Source organism: Heptranchias perlo, chromosome 3, assembly GCF_035084215.1.
Source record: "Heptranchias perlo isolate sHepPer1 chromosome 3, sHepPer1.hap1, whole genome shotgun sequence".
Taxonomy (NCBI): Eukaryota; Metazoa; Chordata; class Chondrichthyes; order Hexanchiformes; family Hexanchidae; genus Heptranchias; species Heptranchias perlo.
Genome location: NC_090327.1, coordinates 79,695,994 through 79,720,743, shown reverse-complemented (window position 1 = coordinate 79,720,743; position 24,750 = coordinate 79,695,994). Strand labels below are relative to the sequence as shown.

Below are 24,750 nucleotides of genomic sequence, written 5' to 3'. Positions count from 1 at the left end.
CCTACAGCTGAAGTAAGACAACTGCTTATAATTTTCTGGTTATTCATGCCTCTTTTTTTGTGAGACATGTCACATTTGCCACCCTCCAATCCTCTGGCATAAATTCCCTTTCCACAAAATTCTGGAAATTTATACTCAGCCGTCACAATTTCTTCCCTAGATTCCGTCAAGATCCCTGGTTTTAAACCAGTAATTTATCTACCTTCAGTTTAAGTAGCTTTTTTGGGACTATTTCTCTTTGAATAATAACCTCCACTAATTAATCTGCGCCCACTTTATGGTTCTACAATTGCAATATCCACCTGTGTGAAAACTGAAACAACAGTCATTTGGTATCTCCGCCATTTCCTCACCCTGCACTACAAGCTTGCCTCTTCGTTTTGTGGGTTCACCCCTACCTTGACTATCCTTTTAATACTGATGTGCTAATCTTCATGCCCTATCTCTTCACCTTTCTAATCTCTCTTTTTGTGGCTTTCCAGTATATTCTTTATATTTGGCCTAGCTTTCATTTTTACTGTCTGCCTTGTAAACACTAATTGCTTTTTCAGTTTCAGGTTTTTGAACCTTAGCATGAGTATCTGCCAGTTCCTTACCTACAAAATGGAGTAAAACCTCATCTGCGCTTTATATTTTGATTTTTAATTTACTCTTCTAAATCAGGATTATTGTAGCCATATGTTCCTGCACATCTATTATAGTACTATGGTGTTTAAAAATGATATGAGAGTGTTGGACACTAAATCACCAGTCCTCTGACCTCAGTGCTGTTCTGATGCTGAACTAATATATTTTATTTTGACTGTATAGTGTTTTCCCAGCAGACAGTCCTTTTAACACTTTTCACGCATGAAGGGCAACATCCTGAAATGCCAAGCCAATTCTGTTATTTTTTTATGGTTGGTTAAGTTGATTTACTTTGTGCCTGTTCCAGTTCAGCACCTGCAGTTCAGGTCATGTTGTGTGGCAGTATGACCCTGGTGTAAGTCTAGGCCTATTGTTGGAGGAAAATAACTCTCAAGTTCCGGTGAAATTGCTATGGCGAGACTGTTTTTTGACTGTGGAGAATGTTAAAAAGCTTTGCATACAACACATATTTGGAATTTTAATTTTATAAAGCACCAGTTAATAAACATAGATTCATGATGAAAAGTTAACTTGCAAACAATAACCAATATGCTTTTCTTCATTGGTTTTTGCCTAACTTTTAAAATATTTTTAAGAGACAGTGGTAACTGCAACATATGTAATGTCTGCTTTTTTAAAAAAAGGACCATTTGCATTTATGCCATGTCTCAAACATGTCTCAAAGCACTTCAGATGCAGTTAATTACTTTGAAGTACAATGACTTTTTATTATAGGCAAACACGGCAACTATTTTGTGTAAAGCAAGATTCCACAAGCAGCAATAAGTGAATGATCAGCTAATCTGTTTTTTGTTGTGGAAAAAATGTTGTCCAAGATACTGGAAGAACTCCCTCCTCTTTGAATAATGCCGCAGGATTGTTAACATCCACCAGAACAGGCAGACGGGCTCTTAGACAAGGCTGAGGATATCATCCAAAGGATGGCACTTCCGACAATGCAGCATTCCCTTAATATAGTACTGCATTGAAATGTCAGTAGATTGAGTTTGAGTCCTGGTGTGAGGCTTGAAGCCACAATGATTCTGACTTAGAAGTAAAAGTGCTACCAAATGAGTCAAGCTGACACTCAGAATAGCATCAGTATGTTTATTGAGCAACTGACCTGTCTACCTAAAAGTTTTGTTTGCAGTAAAGGTCTGGGACAGGAAATTCAGGTGTACCTGAGCCTGGACAGGCACAGCACTGTGCTGCTGCTGTCCAGCAATTGGCAGAAGGAGGCCAGGAACATCACTCCTACAATTTCCAAGAGCTACCATGCAACCAGGGCTCCAATACATCTAGTCTCTTTTGCTCCTAAGCCCTGGCCCATATTCACTTGCATTATATACTGTGTCAATGGTCTTGGCCTAATCCTTTCTGCCCTATGTTCTGCATTTGTGGCTCTGCTTGATTTCTGCTACATTAGCACCTCAGGCCCTCTGCCTCCCATGCTTCGTGCTCCTGAGGCCCCAGCCTTCTCCCTCCTGCTTTCTGTGCTCTTGATGCCCACTGCCACCTGCTCTTTGTGCTTTCTCTTGCTCTCTATGATGCCCATCCCGGTATGTCCCATTCTACTTGATGTATCATTCCTTCTCACCATCTCTGACCTATCAGTAACCCTAGCTGAAAACTTTTGTTTTCTTTCAGTACTATGGCTTTTTTGGCTTCAGAGCCCTAAATATTTATTTGCTTTTTATTTACTGTTTTACATCCAATGTATTTTATTTCCCTTTCATTTATTATTTCTAATTAAACAGGGAAAGCAAAAAAATCCCAGTTGAGCATCCAGAAGTTGTGCTTTATGCACTGTTAGTAGTTGTGCTGTGCCCTTGGATGTGAACGAGTGATGAACTTTTTCACTCTTACATTGCTCATGTAGGACATAGGGATATATTTTCTTCCATTCACTGGTTTGCTTGTAATATACTCGTATAAACGTTTTGCTAACAGTGAATGGAGAAAAATATACCTCATGGTTAGATAATGCTGTTTTTGTATGTAAGACCTAGCAGTCAAGTGTGCATTAGGGTAGTTGTCAAAACTTTTCAGAATCTTTTAAAATAATTTGTGTTGTACAGAATCAGTGCAACAAAAAGAATTAAATAACATTTTTAAAATCAGTTTCTGCTGATAAATTACTGGAATTTTTTCAGCTTGATGGATCAATAAAAACTGAATCCCTCCTGATTTTGACCTGAAAAATCCTGCATTCTCCCTGTTCTTCACAGGCCCTCAAGATGTGTGTGCAAAGGTTTGGTGATTACGCGCATTTGCGTGATGTATATGCTGCACATTGCATGCGTACGTCATCATGCAGTGTGTGGAATGATATTACTAACGCGATGTGCGTGTATCTCAGGACGTGCAAAGACCAGGGATAATTTGGAATTCTTGTCCTACTCATTTTTAAGCTGTATAACAATTTTAATTTTATTTTCTTATTGGTTTAGTTTGACAATATAGGCTTTTTCCAATGATATGCAATCACATTATACTGCGGGAAATGTTTTTTTTTAAATCAAACTACTTACCCTTCTGGTTATTGTTTTAAAAATAAAACTTCGACCCAGCTTCTTTTTGGAAATGCCACTGAGGCCCATAAAAGTGTGTCCGTGATATGTGTAAATAATTATGAGTTGTCATTTAGCTTAGTTGTGCCTTTTCATTGGTCTCTTGCTTTTTTGAGTTTTAGTGATGCTCCAAATAAAAGCTAACTTTTATTGATTTTCTCCAAAATGACCGAGGGTTTTAGCTCCAGTTTTTTCCTCCCCATTTTCTCTTGGCTTTTCATGTTAAAATTAAAACCTGAAAAACACTGAAAAAGGTCTAGGTTTTTAAATTGGCAATAAAAGCTGACTAATGATCCTTAACATGAAGGGCTATGTAAAAGGTTGGTGTGCTGGAAAGTTTGATTCTGTATAGCTGATGCATTTAAGAGTTAAAAGAAAACTACAAATTGGTATGAATATTCTTTTAGTTACTTTGCATGGAGTAGGAATTGACTATGAAAGCTGCTGGATTGTTGTAAAAACCCAGCTGGTTCACTTATATCCTTCAGGGAAGGGAACATGCAACCCCTACCTGGTCTGACCTACAAGTGACTCCAGGCCCACATTATATGGTTGACTCTTAATGTCCTCGGAGCTTCTAAGGATGGACAATAAATGCTGCCTTGCCAGTGTCACTCACATCCCAAGAACAAACAAAAAATTATTTAAAAGGGGAATGAGGTAAACTGATCAGATGTATTGCAATTTATGCATGGCTCAGATGTGTATTTAAATAGGTTGATTTACAATTCATAGTGCTGTGACACTTCTGCAAAAAAATGACTTGTAGTTAATAAATTACCTTTTATGGTATTCAAACATACACAAACCAGTATACTAACCAAAATGTGTTAATTTAATTTTTATGCATTTCTTTGTCATTTAAAGAAACAGTGTTCTGCCAGTACACTTCTTGCATGATACTATTATACTTATTTGTGATCTTCTTCCAGTGGAATTACATGCGTTTCCAATGTGCTAAATCTGCCCCTTTTATACTGTGGGTTGCATTCGGCAGCAATGGAGAATTGCAAACGTAACTTTAATGCTATTGCACATGTGAACTTCACATGCGGCTCACCACCACCTTCTCGAGCAATTAGGGATGGGCAATAAATGCTGACCTTGCCAGCGCGCCCATATCCCATCAGCAAATTTTTTAAAAAGCATGCAGTTAGTGCAGTCAAATTTGCAACTTCTTCAATGTCGGGAAGGTCCGCACAAGTCAGCACTGCTGAAAGTACCTTGCTGGCCTTTGTGAGTAGGCTGATAGCTATGACCAGACTCCAAAATGGTCAAACCAACCTCTGTGGCACGGCACTGAGTGGGTGTGCTTGCTGCCAGCAGCAAGTCCAGCCGGAAGCAATGTTATAGAACTAGCTCCAATAATGGCATTGTTGGACTATTTGTACTACAGGAATGCTGCCAGCAGCATTCTTGCTGTCAGAAGCATCCACGTAGTATAAATAAGATATGAATTCACCACCTAATTGCTCCTAGCACAACCACCATTAGGAGTAGATACGTAAAATCAGCAGTAATTCACCCGAGTGTTATAGCTCAAGATGCTCTTTCCAGACACATTTCAAGTGGACAAAGTACAAATCCTAGTGACAACATTAAGAAACATTAACCAAAAAACTAAAACTGAGACTTAAACTGCAGCTGAGAAAGGTGAATGATTTCAGATTGCATGTTAAGTTTCCAACACTAAAAATCTATATTAAAACGTGGAGCATGTGCACTGGGAATTGGGCAGAATATATGGATTAAGCTTGGAGATCCCAGTGAGGTTACTACCATAATCCAAATTTACATCAGTAAATCCTGACATGAGCCAGCTTACTTTGGGACCTGTGACTTAGAATTGCTGTATGAGACCACACAGGTCAGATTGCAGCTGACTTCATAGCTGGTTACATGTGCCAATATGTGTGAGAGACTGTTCAGAATGTGAAACAGAAGGATTAGGATAATTTATGGACTTTTTTTTAGGTTGACATGAAATTGAAATTTAAAGAAAAACACACTGTTACAAGTCAGGCCTACTTTACATACCTTCTCGGGTTCAGTGACATCAGTCACTCCCGTAAATGGTCTAAGTGTCGTCTTCTGTGTGTGTTGACTCACACTGCCTTATTCGTACTTGTACGATAGCATAACCCGGGAATGTAACAATAATACCCTCTTGTGATCAGGACTGGATATTTGTGCCTTTCGCACACATATCTCATCAATCTCGCGGAAGGCGGACTTAAACTAGGTGAGGCGATGGTTTGTTTGAATCATTTAGCCGCTTTATTCCATAGTTATGGTGAATGTACTGGGCAGTAGTTATGATCAGATTCACTTAGTTCAATCTATATAACTTGGCTTTGCATAATGATATACAAAATAACAAACGCATGATGCTTTCCCACTTCGGTGAGTCATCTTACTTAACCTAAAGAGAATAATCCCTCAGCATCCTGTCGTTCTGCCCAGGGCAAAACCACTATCCCTGCAGTCTGATGTCTTTTGCTGTCTGCCTATGCAGCTTTATAGTGCTAAAAGCCCGACTGTCCTTTTGGTATCCATGCTCTGATTTTCAAAAGCCTCTCTCACTGTGTCAAAAAGCTTGTCCCTCTCGCAGACTGACAGAAATCAAAAGGTTTTCCAACACAATGGTGAGAGGTACCTTTTTGAAATACCCAGACAAACTAACGAATCGCTTTTGTTTAGTCTCTGGGAGAAGCAACTGCTGATTAGCACGTTAACCACCTTTCATCTAGAAGAGCGGGAGGAGAGTCCGAGAGGTGAGCGCAGTGTAAAAGGAGAGTCTGAGAGGTGAGCGCAGCGTAAAAGGAGAGTCTAGAGAGCGGGAAGAGAGTCCGAGAGGTTAACGCAGTGTAAATCTAAGGCAAGTCATGGCAGCAGAGCTCGCACCCGTGATATGCTCCTCCTGCACTATGTGGGAAGTCATGGACACTACAGTTGTCCCTAGCGACCATGTGTGCAGGAAGTGTGTCCAGCTGCAGCTACTGGCTAACCGCATTTCGGAGCTGGAGCTGCGGGTGGATTCACTGTGGAGCATCCGCGATGCTGAGATTATCATGGATAGCACATTCAGTGAGGTGGTCACACCGCAGGTAAAGATTACGCAGGCAGAAAGAAAATGGGTGTCCGCCAGGCAGAGTAAAAGGGCTCGGCAGGTAGAGCAGGAGTCCCCTGGGGCCATCTCCCTCTCAAACAGATATACCGCTTTGGATACTGTTGGGGGAGATGCCTTATCAGGGGAAAGCAGCAAGAGCCAAGTTTGTGGCACCACGAGTGGCTCTGCTGCACAGGAGGGGAGGAATAAGAGTGGCAGGGCTATATTGATAGGGGATTCAATTGTAAGGGGAACCGATAGGCGTTTCTGCAGCTGCAAACGTGACTCCAGGATGGTACGTTGCCTCCCTGGTGCTAGGGTCAAGGATGTCATGGAACGGCTGCAGGGCATTCTGGAGGGGGAGGGTGAACAGCCAGTAGTCATGGTCCATATCGGTACCAACGACATAGGTTTAAAAAAAAAGGGATGAAGTCCTGCAAGGTGAATTTAAGGAGTTAGGAGATAAATTAAAAAACAGGACCTCAAAGGTAGTGATCTCAGGATTACTACCAGTGCCACGTGCTAGTGAGTATAGGAATAGGAGAATAGACCAGATGAATGCATGGCTGCAGGGATGGTGTAGGAGGGAAGGATTTAGATTCCTGGGACATTGGGACCGGTTCTGGGGAAGGTGGGACCTGTACAAGCGGAACGGGTTACACCCGAGCAGGACTGGGACCGATGTCCTCGCGGGGATGTTTGCTAGTGCTGTTGTGGAAAGTTTAAACTAGAATGGCAGGGGGTGGGAACCCGAGCAGGGAGACAGAGTAGAGGGAAACAAGGATAGAACAAAAGACAGAAAGGGAAGAAGCAATAGTGGAAGGCAGAGAAAACAAGGGCAAAAAACAAATAGGGCCATAGTGCAAAATAATACTAAGAAGACTAGCATTCTTAAAAAGACAAGTCTAAAGGCATTGTGTCTTGATGCGCGGAGCATTCGCAATAAGGTAGATGAATTAACAGTGCAGATAGATATTAGCGGTTATAATATAGTTGTGATTACGGAGACATGGCTGCAGGGTGACCAAGGATGGGAACTGAACATCCAGGGATATTCAATATTTAGGAAGGACAGGCAAAAAGGGAAAGGAGGTGGGGTAGCGTTATTAGTAAAGGAGGAAATCAATGCAATAGTGAGGAAGGATATTGGCTTGGAAAATCACGATGTTGAATCTGTGTGGGTGGAGCTAAGAAACACCAAGGGGGCAGAAAACGTTGGTGAGGGTTGTCTATAGGCCCCCAAACAGTAGTCGAGATGTAGGGGAGGGCATTAAACAGGAAATTAGAGACGCATGCAAGAAGGGTACAATTATAATCATGGGTGACTTTAATCTACATATAGATTGGTCAAACCAAATTAGCAATAATACTGTGGGGGAGGAATTCCTGGAGTGTGTACGTGATGGTTTTCCAGACCAATATGTTGAGGAACCAACAAGAGAACAGGCGGTCCTAGACTAGGTATTGTGCAATGAGAAAGGATTAATTAACAATCTTGTTGTGCGGGGTCCCTTAGGGAAGAGCGACCATAACATGATAGAATTCCTCATTAAGATGGAGAGTGAAGTAGTTCGATCCGAAACTCGGGTCCTGAATCTAAATAAAGGAAATTACGAAAGTATGAGGTGTGAGTTGGCTATGATAGATTGGGGAACTTTACTAGAAGGGATGACGGTGGATAGGCAATGGCTAATATTTAAAGAACTTGTGCAGGAATTAAAACAATTATTCATTCCTGTCTGGTGCAAAAATAAAACAGGAAAAGTGGTTTAGCCGTGGCTTACAAAAGAAATTAGGGATAGTATTAGATCCAAAGAGGAGACATATAAAATTGCCAGAAAAAGCGGCAAGCCTGAGGATTGGGAGCAGTTCAGAATTCAGCAAAGGAGAACAAAGAGATTGATTAAGAGGGGAAAAATAGAGCATGAGAGTAAACTAGCAGGGAACATAAAAACTGACTGTAAAAGCTCCTATAAATATGTCAAGAGAAAAAGATTAGTGAAGACAAAAGTAGGTCCCTTACAGTCAGAAATGGGGGAAATTATAATGGGGAACAAAGAAATGGCAGAACAATTAAACACATACTTTGGTTCTGTCTTCACAAAGGAGGACACAAATAACCTCTTAGAAATGTTAGGGAACTAAGAGACTAGTGAGAGGGAGGAACTGAAGGAAAGCAGTATTAGTAAAAAAAATAGTGCTAGGGAAATTAATGGGGCTAAAGGCTAACAAATCCCCAGGGCCTGATAATCTACATCCCAGAGTACTAAAGGAAGTGGCCCTGGAAATAGTGGATGCATTGGCGATCATCTTCCAAAATTCTATATACTCTGGAACAGTTCCTACAGAATGGAGGGTGGCAAATGTAACCCCACTATTTAAAAAAAGGAGGGAGAGAAAAAACAGGGAATTACAGACCAGTTAGCCTAACATCAGTAGTGGGGAAAATGCTAGAGTCTATTATAAAGGGTGTGATAACAGAACACTTGGAAGGCATTAACGGGATTGGACAAAGTCAGCATGGGTTTATGAAAGGGAAATCATGCTTAACAAATCTACTGGAGTTTTTTGAGGATGTAACCAGTAGAATAGATAGGGGAGAACCAGTGGATGTGGTGTATTTGGATTTTCAGAAGGCTTTTGATAAGAGGTTAGTGTGCAAAATTAAAGCACATGGGATTGGGGGTAATATACTGGCATGGATTGAGAATTGGTTGACAGACAGGAAACAGAGAGTAGGAATAAACAGGTCTTTTTCCAGGTGGCAGGCAGTGACTAGTGGGGTACCGCAGGGATCAGTGCTTGGGCCCCAGCTATTCATAATATATATCAATGATTTGGATGAGGAAACTAAATGGAACTTTTCCAAGTTTGCAGACAACACAAAGCTGGGGTGGAATGTGAGCTGTAAGGAGGATGCAAAGAGGCTCCAATGTGATTTAGACAAGTTGGGTGAGTGGGCAAGAACATGGCAGATGCAGTATAACGTAGATAAATGTGAGGTTATCCACTTTGGTTGTAAAACAGAAAGGCAGATTATTTTCTGAATGGTGTTAGATTGGGAAAAGGGGAGGTGCAACGAGACCTGGGTGTCCTTGTACACCAGTCGCTGAAAGCGAGCATTCAGGTGCAGCAAGCAGTTAGGAAGGCGAATGGTATGTTGGCGTTCATTGCAAGATGATTTGAGTACAGGAGCAGGGATGTCTTACTGCAGTTATACAGGGCCTTGGTGAGACCACATCTGGAATATTGTGTGCAGTTTTGGTCTCCTTATCTGAGGAAGGATGTCCTTGCCATGGAGGGAGTGCAACGAAGGTTTACCAGACTGATTCCTGGGATGGCAGGACTGTCGTATGAGGAGAGATTGGGTCGACTAGGCCTATATTCACTAGAGTTTAGAAGAATGAGAGGTGATCTCATCGAAACATATAAAATTGTAACAGGACTAGACAGACCAGATGCAGGGAGGATGTTCCCGATGGCTGGGGAGTCCAGAACCAGGGGTCACAGTCTCAGGATACGGGGTACGCCATTTAGAACCGAGATGATGAAAAATTTCTTCACTCAGAGGGTGGTGAACCTATGGAATTCTTTACCACAGAAGGCAGTGGAGCCCAAGTCATTAGATGTATTCAAGAAGGAGATAGATATATTTCTTAATGCTAAAGGGATCAAGGGATATGGGGAAAAAGCGGGAACAGGGTACTGAGTTAGACGATCAGCCATGATCTTTTTGAATGGCGGAGCAGGCCCAAAGGGCCGAATGGCCCACTCTTGCTCCTATTTTCTATGTTTCTATGTCTCTGGAGAATACACATTGCATTAAAAGTAACTCTTTTTCCAAATCTTTTCTGTGCAATAAATATCAAAAATCGAGAAATATGACCTGTATTTAAAGGGAAAAATTGCCAATGTTACCGTAAATGTTTGGTGGTGTAACCTCCTGACCAGTTAACTGGGTAAAAAGGTTGGGTAAAAAGGTTGGACAAATTGCTGAGAAAGCCAGAAAATTATTAGCACTTCATTGAAAACCAGAGATGTGAAATTGATGTCTCCTCCGGTTCTCTTAACTTAATGATATCTCCTGAGCACCCCAAAAGCAATTAACCTTCAGAAGTTAAAGAAGTTAGTCCATTCATAATTGTCAAAATTTTAATCTTTTCATAAAGTATGCATGTGTATGTGGAGATTACTAATATGTGTTTCAGTCGCTTTGTCTACGGAACAGGAGTCAAAAAGGGCATATTTCTTGTCGTGTGGAAACTTTTTATTGTTGCAATCAATTTTACAGCTTCTTTCCTCTCTTTCCCCCCCCCCCCCCCCAATAAAAAGTATAAAGTCCACGTTTGTTGCCAGTGTTACACTGTGGCCATTGAAACAACGGAGTACATTCCTGCATTGAGGTTACTACAAATTCCGTTTTTGTGTGCTGACAGTTTCTACTTTTCGGTGCAGATTCATATTAAACCCTCCAAAATACTGTCTGTCACAAACTGACGAAGATCAAAAGGATACAATGATGAGAGGTGTCTTTCCGAATATCCAGACAAGCAAATGAATCGCTTATTGTTTGGCCTCTAGGAGAAGCAACTTTGGATTAGCATATCAACGACCCTTTACATGTCTTTTTTAAAAACTTGTAAGAATTCTCATTGCGTTTAAAACCCCCAGCATTAAAAGTGACTCCTTAATCTTAAATCTTGTGAGAATGTAATAGCATTCTAAACTGTATTCTTTTGTAAAGTTACTTAAAACGCATGGTAAATTCACAAGAGGATTCACCATAACATTTCAAATTGTCTGCATGTTATAGAAATATATATATATATTTAAAAATCTGCAGGTAAATAGAGTTGAATCCTTCCATGTTCTGTGTTTCACAGAGCCATGGCAGGACTGTTCCCTACAGAGAGAGGAAATAAGTTGGGGAGGGAGGAGCAGTCATCCTGGGCTGCTTGTGGCTCTCAGGGATTTGCTATAGAATGGCATTGACGGAGGCCTGAAAGTAGATCTCCAACTATTCTCTTGTATGGAGCTGGTGTGAGACACAAGGAGATTTTAAAAAGGGGTTGAAGAAGAAAATAGCTTACAAAAAAAAAACTCGTGACCTTCACTACCCCATTTTTTAATCTTGATCAAAAAATGTTCTTCAATATTCCAGGTAACTGAAGAGAAATGTGAAGATATATATGAGCACACCTTAAAAACAGTGTAAATTGACCAAATAGAAAATTTACTCTTTAAACAACTGGAGTACTTTAATCATAGGACCCTTCTGCTCTTTAAATGTTGTTCTCTCAAAACTTTGTGGGTATCAAAACCATCAGTGTACATGTTAAAGCAGCTTTGTTTGTCCATGGGGTAGTGGTTAATTAGATACCTTTGCAAATTGCATGTAAACCTATGCCATTTCAATGGAGAGGGTCCACATGCATGGTATAAAATGAGTTTGCATCAGGGACATGCTGAATACAATAAATGATAAATTTGTAGCCCAGTGCATAACCCACAAGTAACAATACCATATATGGGTTTTGTAAGTAAATCATGAGTTTAATATTGGCAGTTTTAATGCCTCCTCCATCATAATCCTCCATTTACTTTACATTTTGCATCTCCTCACTTGCCATATGTGTTTTGATTCTATTCACGATTATTGACTGGGTTAAAAAGTAGTTCATATGGCCTCCCCAATGGTCTAGGTGTAGTAATAAGGCATATAGACCTGAAGGTTCCAGGTTTAATTCTCGGTTAGGTGAGGTAAGCCTGGTCAGTAGTTGGGGAAGTGCAATTGGCTTCAGTGAGCCTGAATAAGGAGAGAAAAATCAGCCAGGCTCCTGTTGCTGATTGCTCCCCTTAACACCTGCAGTAAAGTCCTAGTGATCACCGAGTGAAGACAGGATCAGACTCAGCTTTGTGGCCCTCCATAGTTGAATAGCCTATCAACGCTCACTGTCAAGGCTGCACATCAACAATGGCCACTTTGATGGGAATCAGAGAGCTTCATGCACCTATGGAACTGTATACCCCAGCAAGAGTCAGCACCTTCAGGAAAATATTGGGGTGGGCGGGCGGGATAGTTCATGGTGTGTATGACAGGTTGGCTACTAAAGAGGTCACTTGACCATTTGCACCTTAAATTCTATATAGATGCTGAGGAGAATATCACACAATGCAACACACATGCAAAGGCCATTTCCTCCCCATTCAAATACTATGGTTAAAGATTTACATTTTTTTCACTTCTGTAATACTTGAGTATGTCGTTTATCAAGTCATACGTAAGTTTTTTTTTAAAAATCAGAATCATTTAGAATGTTGAATATCAGTACTCTCCATGATTGAGAATGCACTATCATAAAATGTCCAAAATGACAAAAGGGAGACAGGAGTTGCTGAACCCAGCAGATAAGTGCTTTTCCTGCAATGCTTATGGGCAAGGAGGAGCAGGAGTGCTTATCCCTGGCGCCTCAAGGAAACCTACCCCCGCGATTGGCTGACCACACGCGATCCGATCTCCCCCTGCGATCCGATCTCTCTCCCCCTGCGATCCGATCTCTCTCCCCCTGCGATCCGATCTCTCTCCCCCTGCGATCCGATCTCTCTCCCCCTGCGATCCGATCTCTCTCCCCCTGCGATCCGATCTCTCTCCCTCTGCGATACGATCTCTCTCCCCCCGCGCGGTCCGATCTCTCTCCCCCCGCGCGGTCCGATCTCTCTCCCCCCGCGCGGTCCGATCTCTCTCCCCCCGCGCGGTCCGATCTCTCTCCCCCCGCGCGGTCCGATCTCTCTCCCCCCGCGCGGTCCGATCTCTCTCCCCCCGCGCGGTCCGATCTCTCCCCCCGCGACCCGACCGCTCATTCCCCCCATCCCCCCCGCGCGACCCGACCGCTCGTCCTCCCCCGCGCGACCCGACCGCTGGCTTGCTCTCCCCCCGCGATCTCTCCCACCCGCAATATGATTCCTGCCCCCCTCCTCCACCGGCAATCCAGTGTCTTCTCTCCCTCCTCTCCGGTCCTCGGCAGCTGTCTTCTACAGGTGGCTTTTATGCCTGCCAGCGGCCACCCTTTCCATTTGGCCAGCTGCCGGGCAGGAAACGAAGTAAAAGGTCCTCTGCCTTCATAGTATTTCTGGGCTTACCGGCTGCTGACACGCACCCTTGCATCCTCCCCACCTCCCCGTAAATATCAGGACCAGGTTTTTATGTGACTGTCTGCACATTGTCATCATAGTGCTACCCTCTTTTTCCATGGTGGTTGTGTTAGGTGCGTGGCTACCTATCCTAGTGCTTTTTCTAAGTGAACTCACTGACAGGAGGGTGGGACTGTGGACTAAGCTGTGTCTCCAGAGCATGGTGCTGGGAACAAGGTAGCTCTCGATCTCCTCAAAAACATAGCTTGGATGGTCCTACTTCAGGCTGTGAAAACTTTGTAGCTGTGGAGACACCCTGGCCCAGCCTGCCTTCTGGATCTTGGACAGTCAATGGTGCAGGAGTAGTGTGGAAGTGCTGCAACTACTGACACTGTTACATTTGCAACAAATTGAGGTGTAATTTCACCATTCTGTTTCCTTTACATTTACTGCTGTTTGACTTTCAGTTACATTAAATATAAAGTAATATGGCAATTCTACAGCAGTTTGAATTTTTTTCAATAAATCGAAAAAACAATTCAAGTGACCAGAAGCAATTTAGTTTGATAGCTGTAACTGTACTACTGCGCACAGTTAAAAGCACTGTGAGTTGCCAATATGATATTGACTTATTTGCATCCTATTTTGGGCCTTTGCACAGGCCAGTTCTTTTGAGCTGAGTTCTGCTATAGTTTAAGTGCAGCAGAATGTAGAAAGTGAAATAGAATCAGTTAAATGTGTCATCTCTGTTCATTAAACCTTCCTGCAAATAAGAAACCTTTCCTATGATGGTAATATTCCAGATAAGTTTTAAAGAGTGCTCTTCAAGGAAAAGCATACTGGATAAATGCATTATGTGGTGTGATTCATACAGGCTATGAAAGTTCTAGGTTTGATCCCTAGTTTATGCTAAATCGGCTAATTCCAGGTGGCAGCAGTAGGAGCACCATAAGTGTTCTCAATAATCCTGCTCCAGGGAGCAAAAAATTAAGCTTCTCGCTTATGATAGCTAACCAGTGACCAATTCATAAAAGTGCACCTATATGGTAGTTAGACTAAGTTGGGGGGCACAGTAAATAGGGCAGATGGTAGCAGGAAGTTACAGAGAGACATAGATTAAGTGATTGGGCAATACTGTGGTAAATGGAGTTCAGTGTGTGGAAGTGTAAAGTCATTCACTTTGGATCCAAGAAAGACATATCAGAGTATTTTCTAAATGGTGAGAAACTAGGAACTGTGGAAAAGCAATGAGATTTGGTGTTCATGTACACAAATCATTAAAAGCTAGTGGACAGGTACAAAAAGTAATCAAAAAGGCTAATGGAATGTTGACCTTTATTTCAAGGGAACTGGAATACAAATAGGGAGGAAGATATGTCTGTTGTGTAGAACCTTGGACAGACACCATTTCGAGTACTGCGTTCAGTTTTGGGCACCACACCTGAGGAAGTATATATTGGCCTTGGAGACAGTGCAGCGCAGATTCACCGGAATGATAACGGGGCTTTAAGGCTTAAATTATTAGGACAAGTTGCACAAACTTGTCTTATATTCCCTTGAATGTAGCAGATTTAGAGGTGGTCTAATTGAGGTGTTTAAAACAATAAAAGGATTCGAGAGGGTAGATAAAGAGAATCTATTTTTCTGGGTGGGGGAATTCAGAACAAGAGGGTGTAATCTTAAAATTAGAGCCAGGCATTCAGGAGTGAAATCAGGAAGCACTTCTTCACACAAATGGAGGTAGAAATCTGGAACTCTCTCCCCAAAAGGCTGTGGATGCTGGGTCATTTGAATCGAGACTGAGATGGATAGATTTTGGCTAAGTAAGGGTATTAAGGGATATGGAGGGATATTAAGGGATAAGGTAAATGGAGTTGAGGTACAGATCAGCCAGGATCTAATTGAATAGACTCGACGGGCTGAATGGCTTACTTCCTATGTTCCTCAGATGAGGGCATGCTTGAGGTCAGTTATAAATAGCCTGCTCACACTATCCAGGCTTAAAACATGGAGTTCCTATTTGGGCAAGTGCTGAATATTGGCCGCATCTCTGGAGTCATAATTTAGCACGAAGTCGCTGCTTTCACCAGAGAAGGAGAGAAAATTAGGAGTTAAAGAAATCATTGATCCACTTGTGCATGATATTTTGATTTTGAAAATTAAGCTGGCTTTCCTGGCTCTTCTCTCTTCCCTTCCCAAATGCCTGTTTTTCATAAAGATAGTTACCCTTTCACTTTTATATGTCAGTTGATATTTCTGATTGACACAATTGGTAATCTGTTGAAAATGGAAAGCTGTAACATTTTTTGGCTGCAAATGGCTGGTATTTTGTAACATCACAATTTTTCACATATTTGGGTCATTAGCAATGTAACATTTTAAATAGAGCCATACGGTAAAAGAAACTGGTTGAAATACCAGAACAAGACTGAGGCAAGGACGTTTTGCATTCCATTGAATGCTCCCTTTTAATTCTTTATGATGTGTGACAGCATCTGATTTTTTTTTAATTCACCTTCCTCCCTATGGGGGAAGTACTAGTCTCCACTGGATATCTCCCCTGACAACTTGGCCAAGGTTGGAAACGCCCTCCCCCCTGGCACCTTGGTAAATGCTCTGTTTTATCTACAGTTACAAGTACAAGACCAGCTGGCAACAGCCGGCTATTGTTAATTGTCTCAGAAATTACCAAAGCTGCATGGTGAAATAAAGTGATCATTGTTAACAAACACAAGGTGAATTCTTCTCATATCTAAATATGTTTGTTGGCTTCTGCTTAACACAGGTACCATTATCCAGCTCCAAAATTATTTTACGTCCAGCTGCTTGTGGGGAATACAGAATTTATTGGAGAAGGACGGACTCGTCAAGCTGCTAGACACAATGCTGCTATGAAAGCCCTTCAAGCTCTTCGTGATGAGCCTATTCCAGAGAAGGCACCTCAGGTAAATATTTTTCAATCAGTCGTAACTGAATCTGTATATTATGTGCATTAGTTTCAGAAGTTAGCCTCTTGTAAAACATTCAAAACTTAACAGTGTGTCCTCCAGCAAAATGTTTCTATTAAAGAACTTTTTTTCCAATTTTCTTCCCTTTTGTACTGAAGATTCTTGCTGGGGTACAGTTCAATGAGTGTGGGCAGCTCTCTGGTACATCACTGAAGTGGCTATTCTTCTTGTGTAAGTCTAGACAGTGAGTGCCAGCAGGCTTTTCACAGCTGAGCCTAGTGCTGTTCTTGATAAGATCAGGAGCAGAAAACCTGGCAGATTTTTTCCTTCCGTAGCCCAGGAGCACTGAGACCCGTTGTTGTGCTCCAACTGCTGCCTTACATGAGATCAGCTAATTCAACACAAAACTTGGGACCTTCTGATTCATATAGCTTAGTTCTACACCAGGCATTGCTGTTGCTCGTTATGCAATCGGGGAAGCTACCACAATGATCTTTAATGTCATTGAGAAGTTTTGTTCAGAGGAAAATAAAAAATGGATCCGAAAGATACAAAGAATGTACTATACTCTGTCCTGCTTTCTTTATGCATATCAAGTTAGTTTTATAGTGTAAATATATTTTACTTCTTTCTCCATGTTTCAATCCCCCCAATCAGGCTTCCGCCCCTGCCACAGTACTGAAACGGCCCTTGTCAAAATCATAAATGACATCCTATGGCAGACTGTGACCACTAGACCTCCTCATCCTTCTCGACCTGTCTGCAGCCTTTGACACGGTTGACCATACCATCCTCCTCCACCGCCTCTCCTCCGTCGTCCAGCTGGGTGGGACTGTGCTTGCCTGGTTCTATTCTTATCTAGCCAGTTGTAGCAAGAGAATCATTTGCAATGGCTTCTCTTCCCGCTCCCACACTGTTACATCTAGAATCTCCCATGGATCTATCCTTGGCCTCTTATTTCTCATCTACATGCTGCCCCTCGACGACATCATCCAAAAACATGACCTCAGATTCCACGTGTACGCTAATGACACCCAGCTCTACCTCACCACACCTCTCTCGACCCCTTCACTGTCTCTCATGAGCAAAAATTTCCTCCAACTAATTATTGGGAAGACCAAAGTCATTGTCTTTGGTCCGCGCCACAAACTCCGTTTCCTAACCACCGACTCCATCTCTCTCCCTGGCCATTGTCTAAGGCTGAACCAGATTGTTCACAACCTTGGCGTCCTATTTGACCCTGAGATGAGCTTCTGACCAAATATCCGCTCCGTCACCAAGACTGCCTGCTTCCACCTCCGTAACATCGCCTGTCTCCGCCCCCGCCTCAGCTCATCTGCTGCTGAAATCCTCGTCCATGCCTTTGTCACCTCTAGACTTGACTATTCCAATGCCCTCCTGGCTGGCCTCCCATCTTCCACCCTCCATAAACTTGAGCTCATCTAAAACTCTGCTGCCCGTATCCTAACTCGCACCAAGTGTCGTTCACCCATCACCCTTGTGCTCGCTGACCTACATTGGCTCCCGGACCGGGAACGCCTCAATTTTAAAATTCTTATCCTTGTTTTCAAATCCCTCCATGGCCTTGCCATTCCCTGTAACCTCCTCCAGGCCTACAACCCTCCGAGATCTCTGCGCTCCTCCAATTCTTGCCTCTTGCACATCCCCGATTTTAATCGCACCACTGTTGGCGGCCATGCCTTCAGCTGCCTAGGCCCTAAGCTCTGGAATTCCCTCCCAAAGTCTCTCTTCCTCGCTACCTCTCTCCTCCTTTAAGACACTCCTTAAAACCTACCTCTTCGACCAAGCTTTTGGTCACCTGTTCTAATATCTCCTTATGTGGCTTGGTGTCAAAATTTGTTTGAAAATCGCTCCTGTGAAGCACTTTGGAATGTTTTACTACGTTAAAGGCACTCTATAAATGCAAGTTGTTGTTGTTGTCTCTTTTAACTTTTCCTGAACCAAGCACCGATGTCTGTCAAGAAGAATGGGTGACTTGTTCCCAGAGCCAAGTGCTGCTCTGTAACTACTTCCTAAGAGGTACATCAAAATGGCAGTGGGCTGAATGCCATTCCAGCCCTGTAGGGAAGTATCAAGCTATTGGAGGCTTCTTCTCCTGACAGCAAGGTTGAGAGTGGGATCACATTGTGTGAAGAATTAGAGGTCAATCAACCCCTCGTGACAAAGTAGATAATAGGAAGGGCTGCATGCATCCCAGAGAGGCTAACCTGCACCTAAGCCACCTAGGCTTGAGTTAGTGGGAAATGTCCCTTGGGTAGAGACAAACAGGAACTCTGCCTGGGCGCATTTCTTGGTGCTTGTTTTGGAGACGTTTTAACCATAGTGGTAAATTTCTTTGTATGTCAGACATTCAGCTGGCCAAGAGAAAAAGAGTGGAGAGCATGGACTGAGACATATGGTGCAGAAGATTCCTTAAATAGGGTGGGGTGAAACTATGGAGGGGGTTTGAAAACGAGGACAAGGACCTTGAAATTGATATGTTGGAGCACAGGGAATCAATGGAGCTTGACAAAAACTAGCGTGATGGGAGTATGGGAATTTTTTGGGCTCAGAATTTTGGATTAGCTGTAGTTTGTAAAAGGTGGAGCCAGAGCATCTGGTGAGGAGAACACAAGTGAAATTCATTCTCAAAGTGATGAGGGTGTCAGCAGTGATATGGTTGAGAGAGGACCATAAGTGAGAGCTGAACAGGGTGGCTTTAATTTTGCTGACTTTAGGAGTAGTATATCTCAATTCATCCAGGACTTGATGTCGGACAGGTAATCAGATAGCACAGCAGCAACCTTGGGTTGCAGAGAGAGATAGCATGTAGCTGTGGTCATAGACCTTGAAGGGAAAGGGAGGGTAAAAATTAAGCAGTAGATTTTGAGGTGATGAGGGTGTTATTGTAAAGTGAGAGTGAATATACCACATATTCTGTAAAGCATTGTAACCCCAAGGAACGGGTGGATTGGGAGCGGGTGGGAGGTAAAAATAAAGGATTTTTGAAGTGGGATCGCAATCTGGCTCCAACACGCCCATTTCCGGGTTTAACTCAGGCAAAAACCCGGAAGTCCCGGCCCTACTTAATGCTGGCGGGTGGCTTGTTAAAGAGGGAATGTACCTCATTGCGATAGTTGAGGCACTTAATTTTTTGTGTATTACAAAGGTAAAACGTATTTAACCTTACTTGCACGGGTTTCCCATCACTTCTGATTCTCATCAGGTGAGAGGAGGTGAGAAGGGCCGGATCAATGAGTTGAGTGCCTTCATTGCACGGCTTGTGGACCCGGAGGAGCAGGAGTGCTTCATCCAGGCCCAACAAGTTCACCTGGCGCGATCGGACCCCCGATGGTAGACCCCCTCTTCTTCCCCCCCTCCCACCCTGATGGCCAAGACCTCCTCCATGGTAGATTCCCCCCATAGCCGACCCCCCACCCCCCAACCGATGCCTCCGATCCCCCCTCCTCCAATGCCTCTGACCTCTGACCCCCAACGTCCAACCCCCATCCTCCGTGATGTCTCCCACACACCCACCACCCCCCCCTCCGATGTCACCGACCAGCCTCGTGATGACTTTAGCCTTCTGATGTCTCCGGCCTTCTCTGACCTCCGACTGTTCACCCGACCCAATGGCCTCCCCCTCGCAATCTTCTCCAAGGCCCTCCCCCCCGCCCGCCCGAGCTTCTCCACGCTTCCCTCCTCCCCCCATGACATCCACCGCCCACAATCTTTCCCTCTCCTCCTCCTCTCCAATTCACGGCTCCTTTCCCTCCAGACTGGCAGCCAGTCTGTCAATCTGGCTGGCTGACGCACAGGGATCCCAGAAACCAAAATAATACCTCCAATTGAGTCACGATCGCAGATTGCGATGTACTCACTTGGCTTCCGGGTTCCCCATACGAACATCTGCCCATGCGCTGGGTTCCTGGCTCCGAGTGAAAATCATGCCCATTGTGTCTGACGCACATTAAATGGTTTACACTGAACAAAATATTTTACAGCCTTGTTGGGGGAGTGGGTTTCTGTAGAGATTAACATAACTTGATCGTGCTAGAAATATGTTGATGTGGGATACATGAGAGTGTTTCCACTGTATGTAAACAGACTGCATGAAACTGCTTTGATTAAATTTTAGAGAATGAGTAACAGAATTTGTTTTTCATCATGTGGAGTTCCTGTTTATTCAGAGGGGTAAATGTTAAGATATCAGTGTTTTAAATGTAAATGTTTATATAGTGAATATGTAAAGATTGTGCAGATGTTTTTCCTAAGTCTAAATTGGTACTGGACTTAATGCCAAACCTAATTGAAAAGCTACAAAATCTGGACTTCATCAGCAGATCTTGACATCAGAAATAAATTTCAATAATGCTATCTTTTAAGCAACCTTAAAGGAGAACACAAGTAAATGGATGGATTTCTGTTCAATCTCCATCTGAAAAAAATGGTCACAAATATATATATGTTGCTAGTTGTAAAATTCTGTTGCTGCCCTTAGCTCCGGATTATTGCCATTTTGAGTCTTCATTGCTTTTCATTGATATTTTTTATGAGGAGAGGCCTCCTGTATCCCAAGGCAACTCCATTAATTTCAGCGGGGGCCAGTACTTCAGACTAACTTGGGAGCTAATCTAGAACTGCCCAACCCTGGAACAAAAATCGCTATTGGCTCGGTGCTGCAGTATACTCAGCTAGTAGACAGCTTCACAAAAATGGAACCGTCTGATGTGCCAGCCCCCATTTAAATGAACAGAGACACTCCACAACAAACAGTTCCTCCCCATGACCCAGATCACGGAATAGCTGAGGAGCGAAGGAGACCTAGAATGTCAGGCCTCTATTTGAAGTTCTGAGAAAAGTATATTCACAAATATATGCACTACCTGTTATAGAATTTGTGACTACTTTTTTCAGAGATTGGGTGAGTACTTTCCTCTTTATGCCTGGTGTTGTTGTTCTTCTGCTAGGCAAGTACATTTTATGCACACTCTGTGGGACATTTTGCTCCTCCGAAACATAGTTACTAAACCAAGTGTTGAAAGCCCACAGTTTATTACTTTCTTAAAAAGGTTTTTCATAAATAATGTTTAAAAACAAATTCAATATTTCGATTTTATTCCAGTTTTCTCCAGTTTGTTCCTAAATGTTGTGACTCATATTGGAGTATAATTCTATGGGCACTTTGCCCAATTGTCAATACTTCATATGTAAGCCAAGGCAGCGAATGTTGTCAGGCCGTTTGATCCTGGAGTCATCACTGGGTGTACGAATATACAAAATTGATCGGCAGGAAAAGACCAGCTGGTCCATCAAGCCTGCTCCACGCCATGATGGCCAAACCATCATGGCTAAATACTTCTACCCTCCCCGGACCTCCTCCCTTCCCTCCCTGGACCTCCCCGCTTCCCCCCACCCAACACACCCACTTCTGCAGCTATGTAATCTCCTGGGAGAGGCAAAAAACAGAAAAAACCCAGGGCCAATAAGGGAAAAAAATACTCTGTAAAATTCGTCTCCAACCTCCTCAGGCGATCAAAACTAGCCCAGGAGATCACATTGACAAAGTGTTATCTATAAAGACACTTGCCTTCTATATGATGTGATCTCTGCCCCAGTCAGGAACCGGACCAGTATCATAGTAAGTACAGCACAGGAGGAGGCCATTCGGCCCATCGTGCTTGTGCCGACTCTTTGAAAAAGCTATCCAATTAGTCCCATTCCCCTGCTATTTCCCCATAGTCCTGTAAATTTTTTCCCTTCAAGTATTTATCAAATTCCCTTTTGAAAATTACTATTGAATCTGCTTCCACCACCCTTTCAGGCAGTGCATTCCAAATCATTACAACGTGCTACGTTAAAAAAAAAAGTTTCCTCATGTCACCTTAAGTCTGTGTCGTCTGGTTACCAACCCTTCTGCCACTTTAAACAGTTTCTCCCTATTTACTCTATCAAAACCATTCATGATTTTGAACACCTCTATCAAATCTCCCCATAACCTTCTCTGTTCTAAGGAGAACACCCCCAGCTTCTCCAGTCTCTCCACATAACTGAAGCCCCTCATCCCTGGCACCATTCTAGTAAATCTCTTCTGCACCCTCTCTAAGGCCTTGACATCTTTCCTAAAGTGTGGTGCCCAGAATTGAACACACTACCCCAGCTGAGGCCTAAACAGTGTTTTATGAAGGTTTACCATAACTTCCTTGCTTTGGTACTCGATGCCTCTGTTAATAAAGCTCAGGATCCTATATGCTTTTTTAACAGCCTTCTCAACTTGTCCTGCCACCTTCAAAGATTTGTGTATGTGCATCCCCAGGTCTCTCTGTTCCTGCACTCCCTTTAAAATTGTACCATTTAGTTTATATTGCCTCTGTTCATTCTTCCTACCAAAATGCATCACTTCACACTTCTCTGCGTTAAATTTCATCTGCCATGTGTCTGCCTATTTCACCAGTCTGTCTTTGTCTTCCTGAAGTCTGTTACTATCCTCCACATTGTTCATTATATTTCCAAATTTCGTGTCATCTGCAAACTTTGAAATTATACCCTCTATACCCAAGTCCAGCTCATTAATATATATCAAAAAGAGCAGTGGTCCTAATACTGACCCCTGGGAAACACCATTGTATACTTTCCTCCAGTTTGAAAAACAACCGTTCACCACTACTCTCTGCTTTCTGTTCCCTAGCCAATTTTCTATCCACGCTGCCACTGTCCCTTTAATCCCATAGGCTTTAATTTTGTTAACAAGTCTATTATGTGGTACTTTATCAGATGCCTTTTGAAAGTCCATTTACACAACACCAACCGCACTACCCTCATCAACCCTCTCTGTTAGTTCATCAAAGAACTCAATGAAGTTAGTCAAACATGATTTTTCTTTAACAAACCTGTGCTGACTTTCATTTATTAACCCATACTTTTCCAAGTGCCAATTAATTTTGTCCTGGATTATTGACTCTTAAAAGTTTCCCCACCACCGACGTTAGACTGACAGGCCTGTAATTGCTGGGTTTATCCCTCTCCCCTTTTTTGAACAGGGGTGTGACATTTACAATTCTCCAGTCCTCCACACCGTCCCCATATCAAAGGAGGATTGGAAGATTGTGGCCAGAGCCTCCGCAATTTCCACCCTTACTTCCCTTGGTAACCTAGGATGCACCCATCTGGATAGGGTGACTTTTCTATTTTGAGTACTGCCAATCTTTTAAGCACTTCCTCTTTATTTTTATCCTATTCATTTAGTACCTCAGCCATGCTCTCTGCCTCCACAAGAAGATCTTTTTTGTCCCTAATCAGTCCCACCCTTCCTTTGACTACCTTTTTACTATTTATAAGTTTATAAAATACTTTTGGGATCCCTTTTATGCTGGCTGCTAATCTATTTTCATACTCTTTCTTTACCCCTCTTATTCCTTTATTTTGATCTCCTCAGTGCTTTCTCCTCTGCTCTTGAAGACATGCAGAGGGTCAGCACCCACCACGCCAGCCGGCAACGTATTCCAGAGGTTCACAATTCTCTGGGAAAAGAAGAACCGCCTAACATCCAGTCGATTTCTACTCGTCCATAGTTTAAACTTGTGTCCCCTGGTCCTTCCCAATCTTTTAAACTGGAATAATCTATCATTGGGGATGCTATCCAGTCCTTTAATTATTTTATGGACCCTCCATCAGGTCATCTCCAAGTTTATGCTGCTCTGAAGTTAATAGACCAAGGTCCTTGAGCCTATCTGAGTAGCTGTGGTTCTTTAAGCTAGGAATCATTCCTGTAGCTCTCCTCTGGACCTTTCCCAAGGCCACTTTATCACACACCATGTGGGGGGACCAACACTGGGCACAGTACTCTAGATATGGTCTGACCAGCGGCTTGTATAGTGTCAAAATGGTGTCCATTGATTTATACTGAATGATTCTATTAATTCAACCCAATACTTTGTTAGCTTTAGCTACTGTTTCTCTACATTGGTCATGAACCTTTAATGATCTGTGCACAAAAACACCAAGATCTTTTTGTCGCTCAACCTCTTTCAGTGTTGTTCCCTGCAAATGATACATGTATTCTGTGTTGGTCCTACCAACATGCATAACACTACATTTATCTAAATTAAACGCCATTTGCCAACATGTGGGCCACTCCCCTCGCACATCCAAATCTTTTTGGATTTGATTGCACTCCTCTACCATCATAACCCTTGCACAGATTTTGGTATCATCTGCAAACTCACTTACCATACTCGCATCACCACTCTCTGGGCCATTAATAAAGACTGTGAAGAGTAGAGGGCCTAGGACCGATCCCTGGGGAACACCACTAGTAACATGTCTCCAAGCACATCCATTAACTACAACTTTTTGGCTGTGGGCT

General features: G+C 42.8%; 1 protein-coding gene across 7 annotated transcripts in view; it reads left to right on the top strand.

The window, feature by feature from the left end:
* stau2 (staufen double-stranded RNA binding protein 2) overlaps positions 1-24,750 on the top strand; it is a 339,148-nt gene that overhangs the window by 138,206 nt on the left and 176,192 nt on the right. For all 7 annotated transcript variants that reach the window (XM_067980463.1, XM_067980462.1, XM_067980461.1 and 4 more), the window contains one exon: positions 16,223-16,382. In XM_067980463.1, coding sequence (XP_067836564.1) covers positions 16,223-16,382 — 160 coding nt within the window. The remainder of the gene's footprint in view (positions 1-16,222; positions 16,383-24,750) is intronic.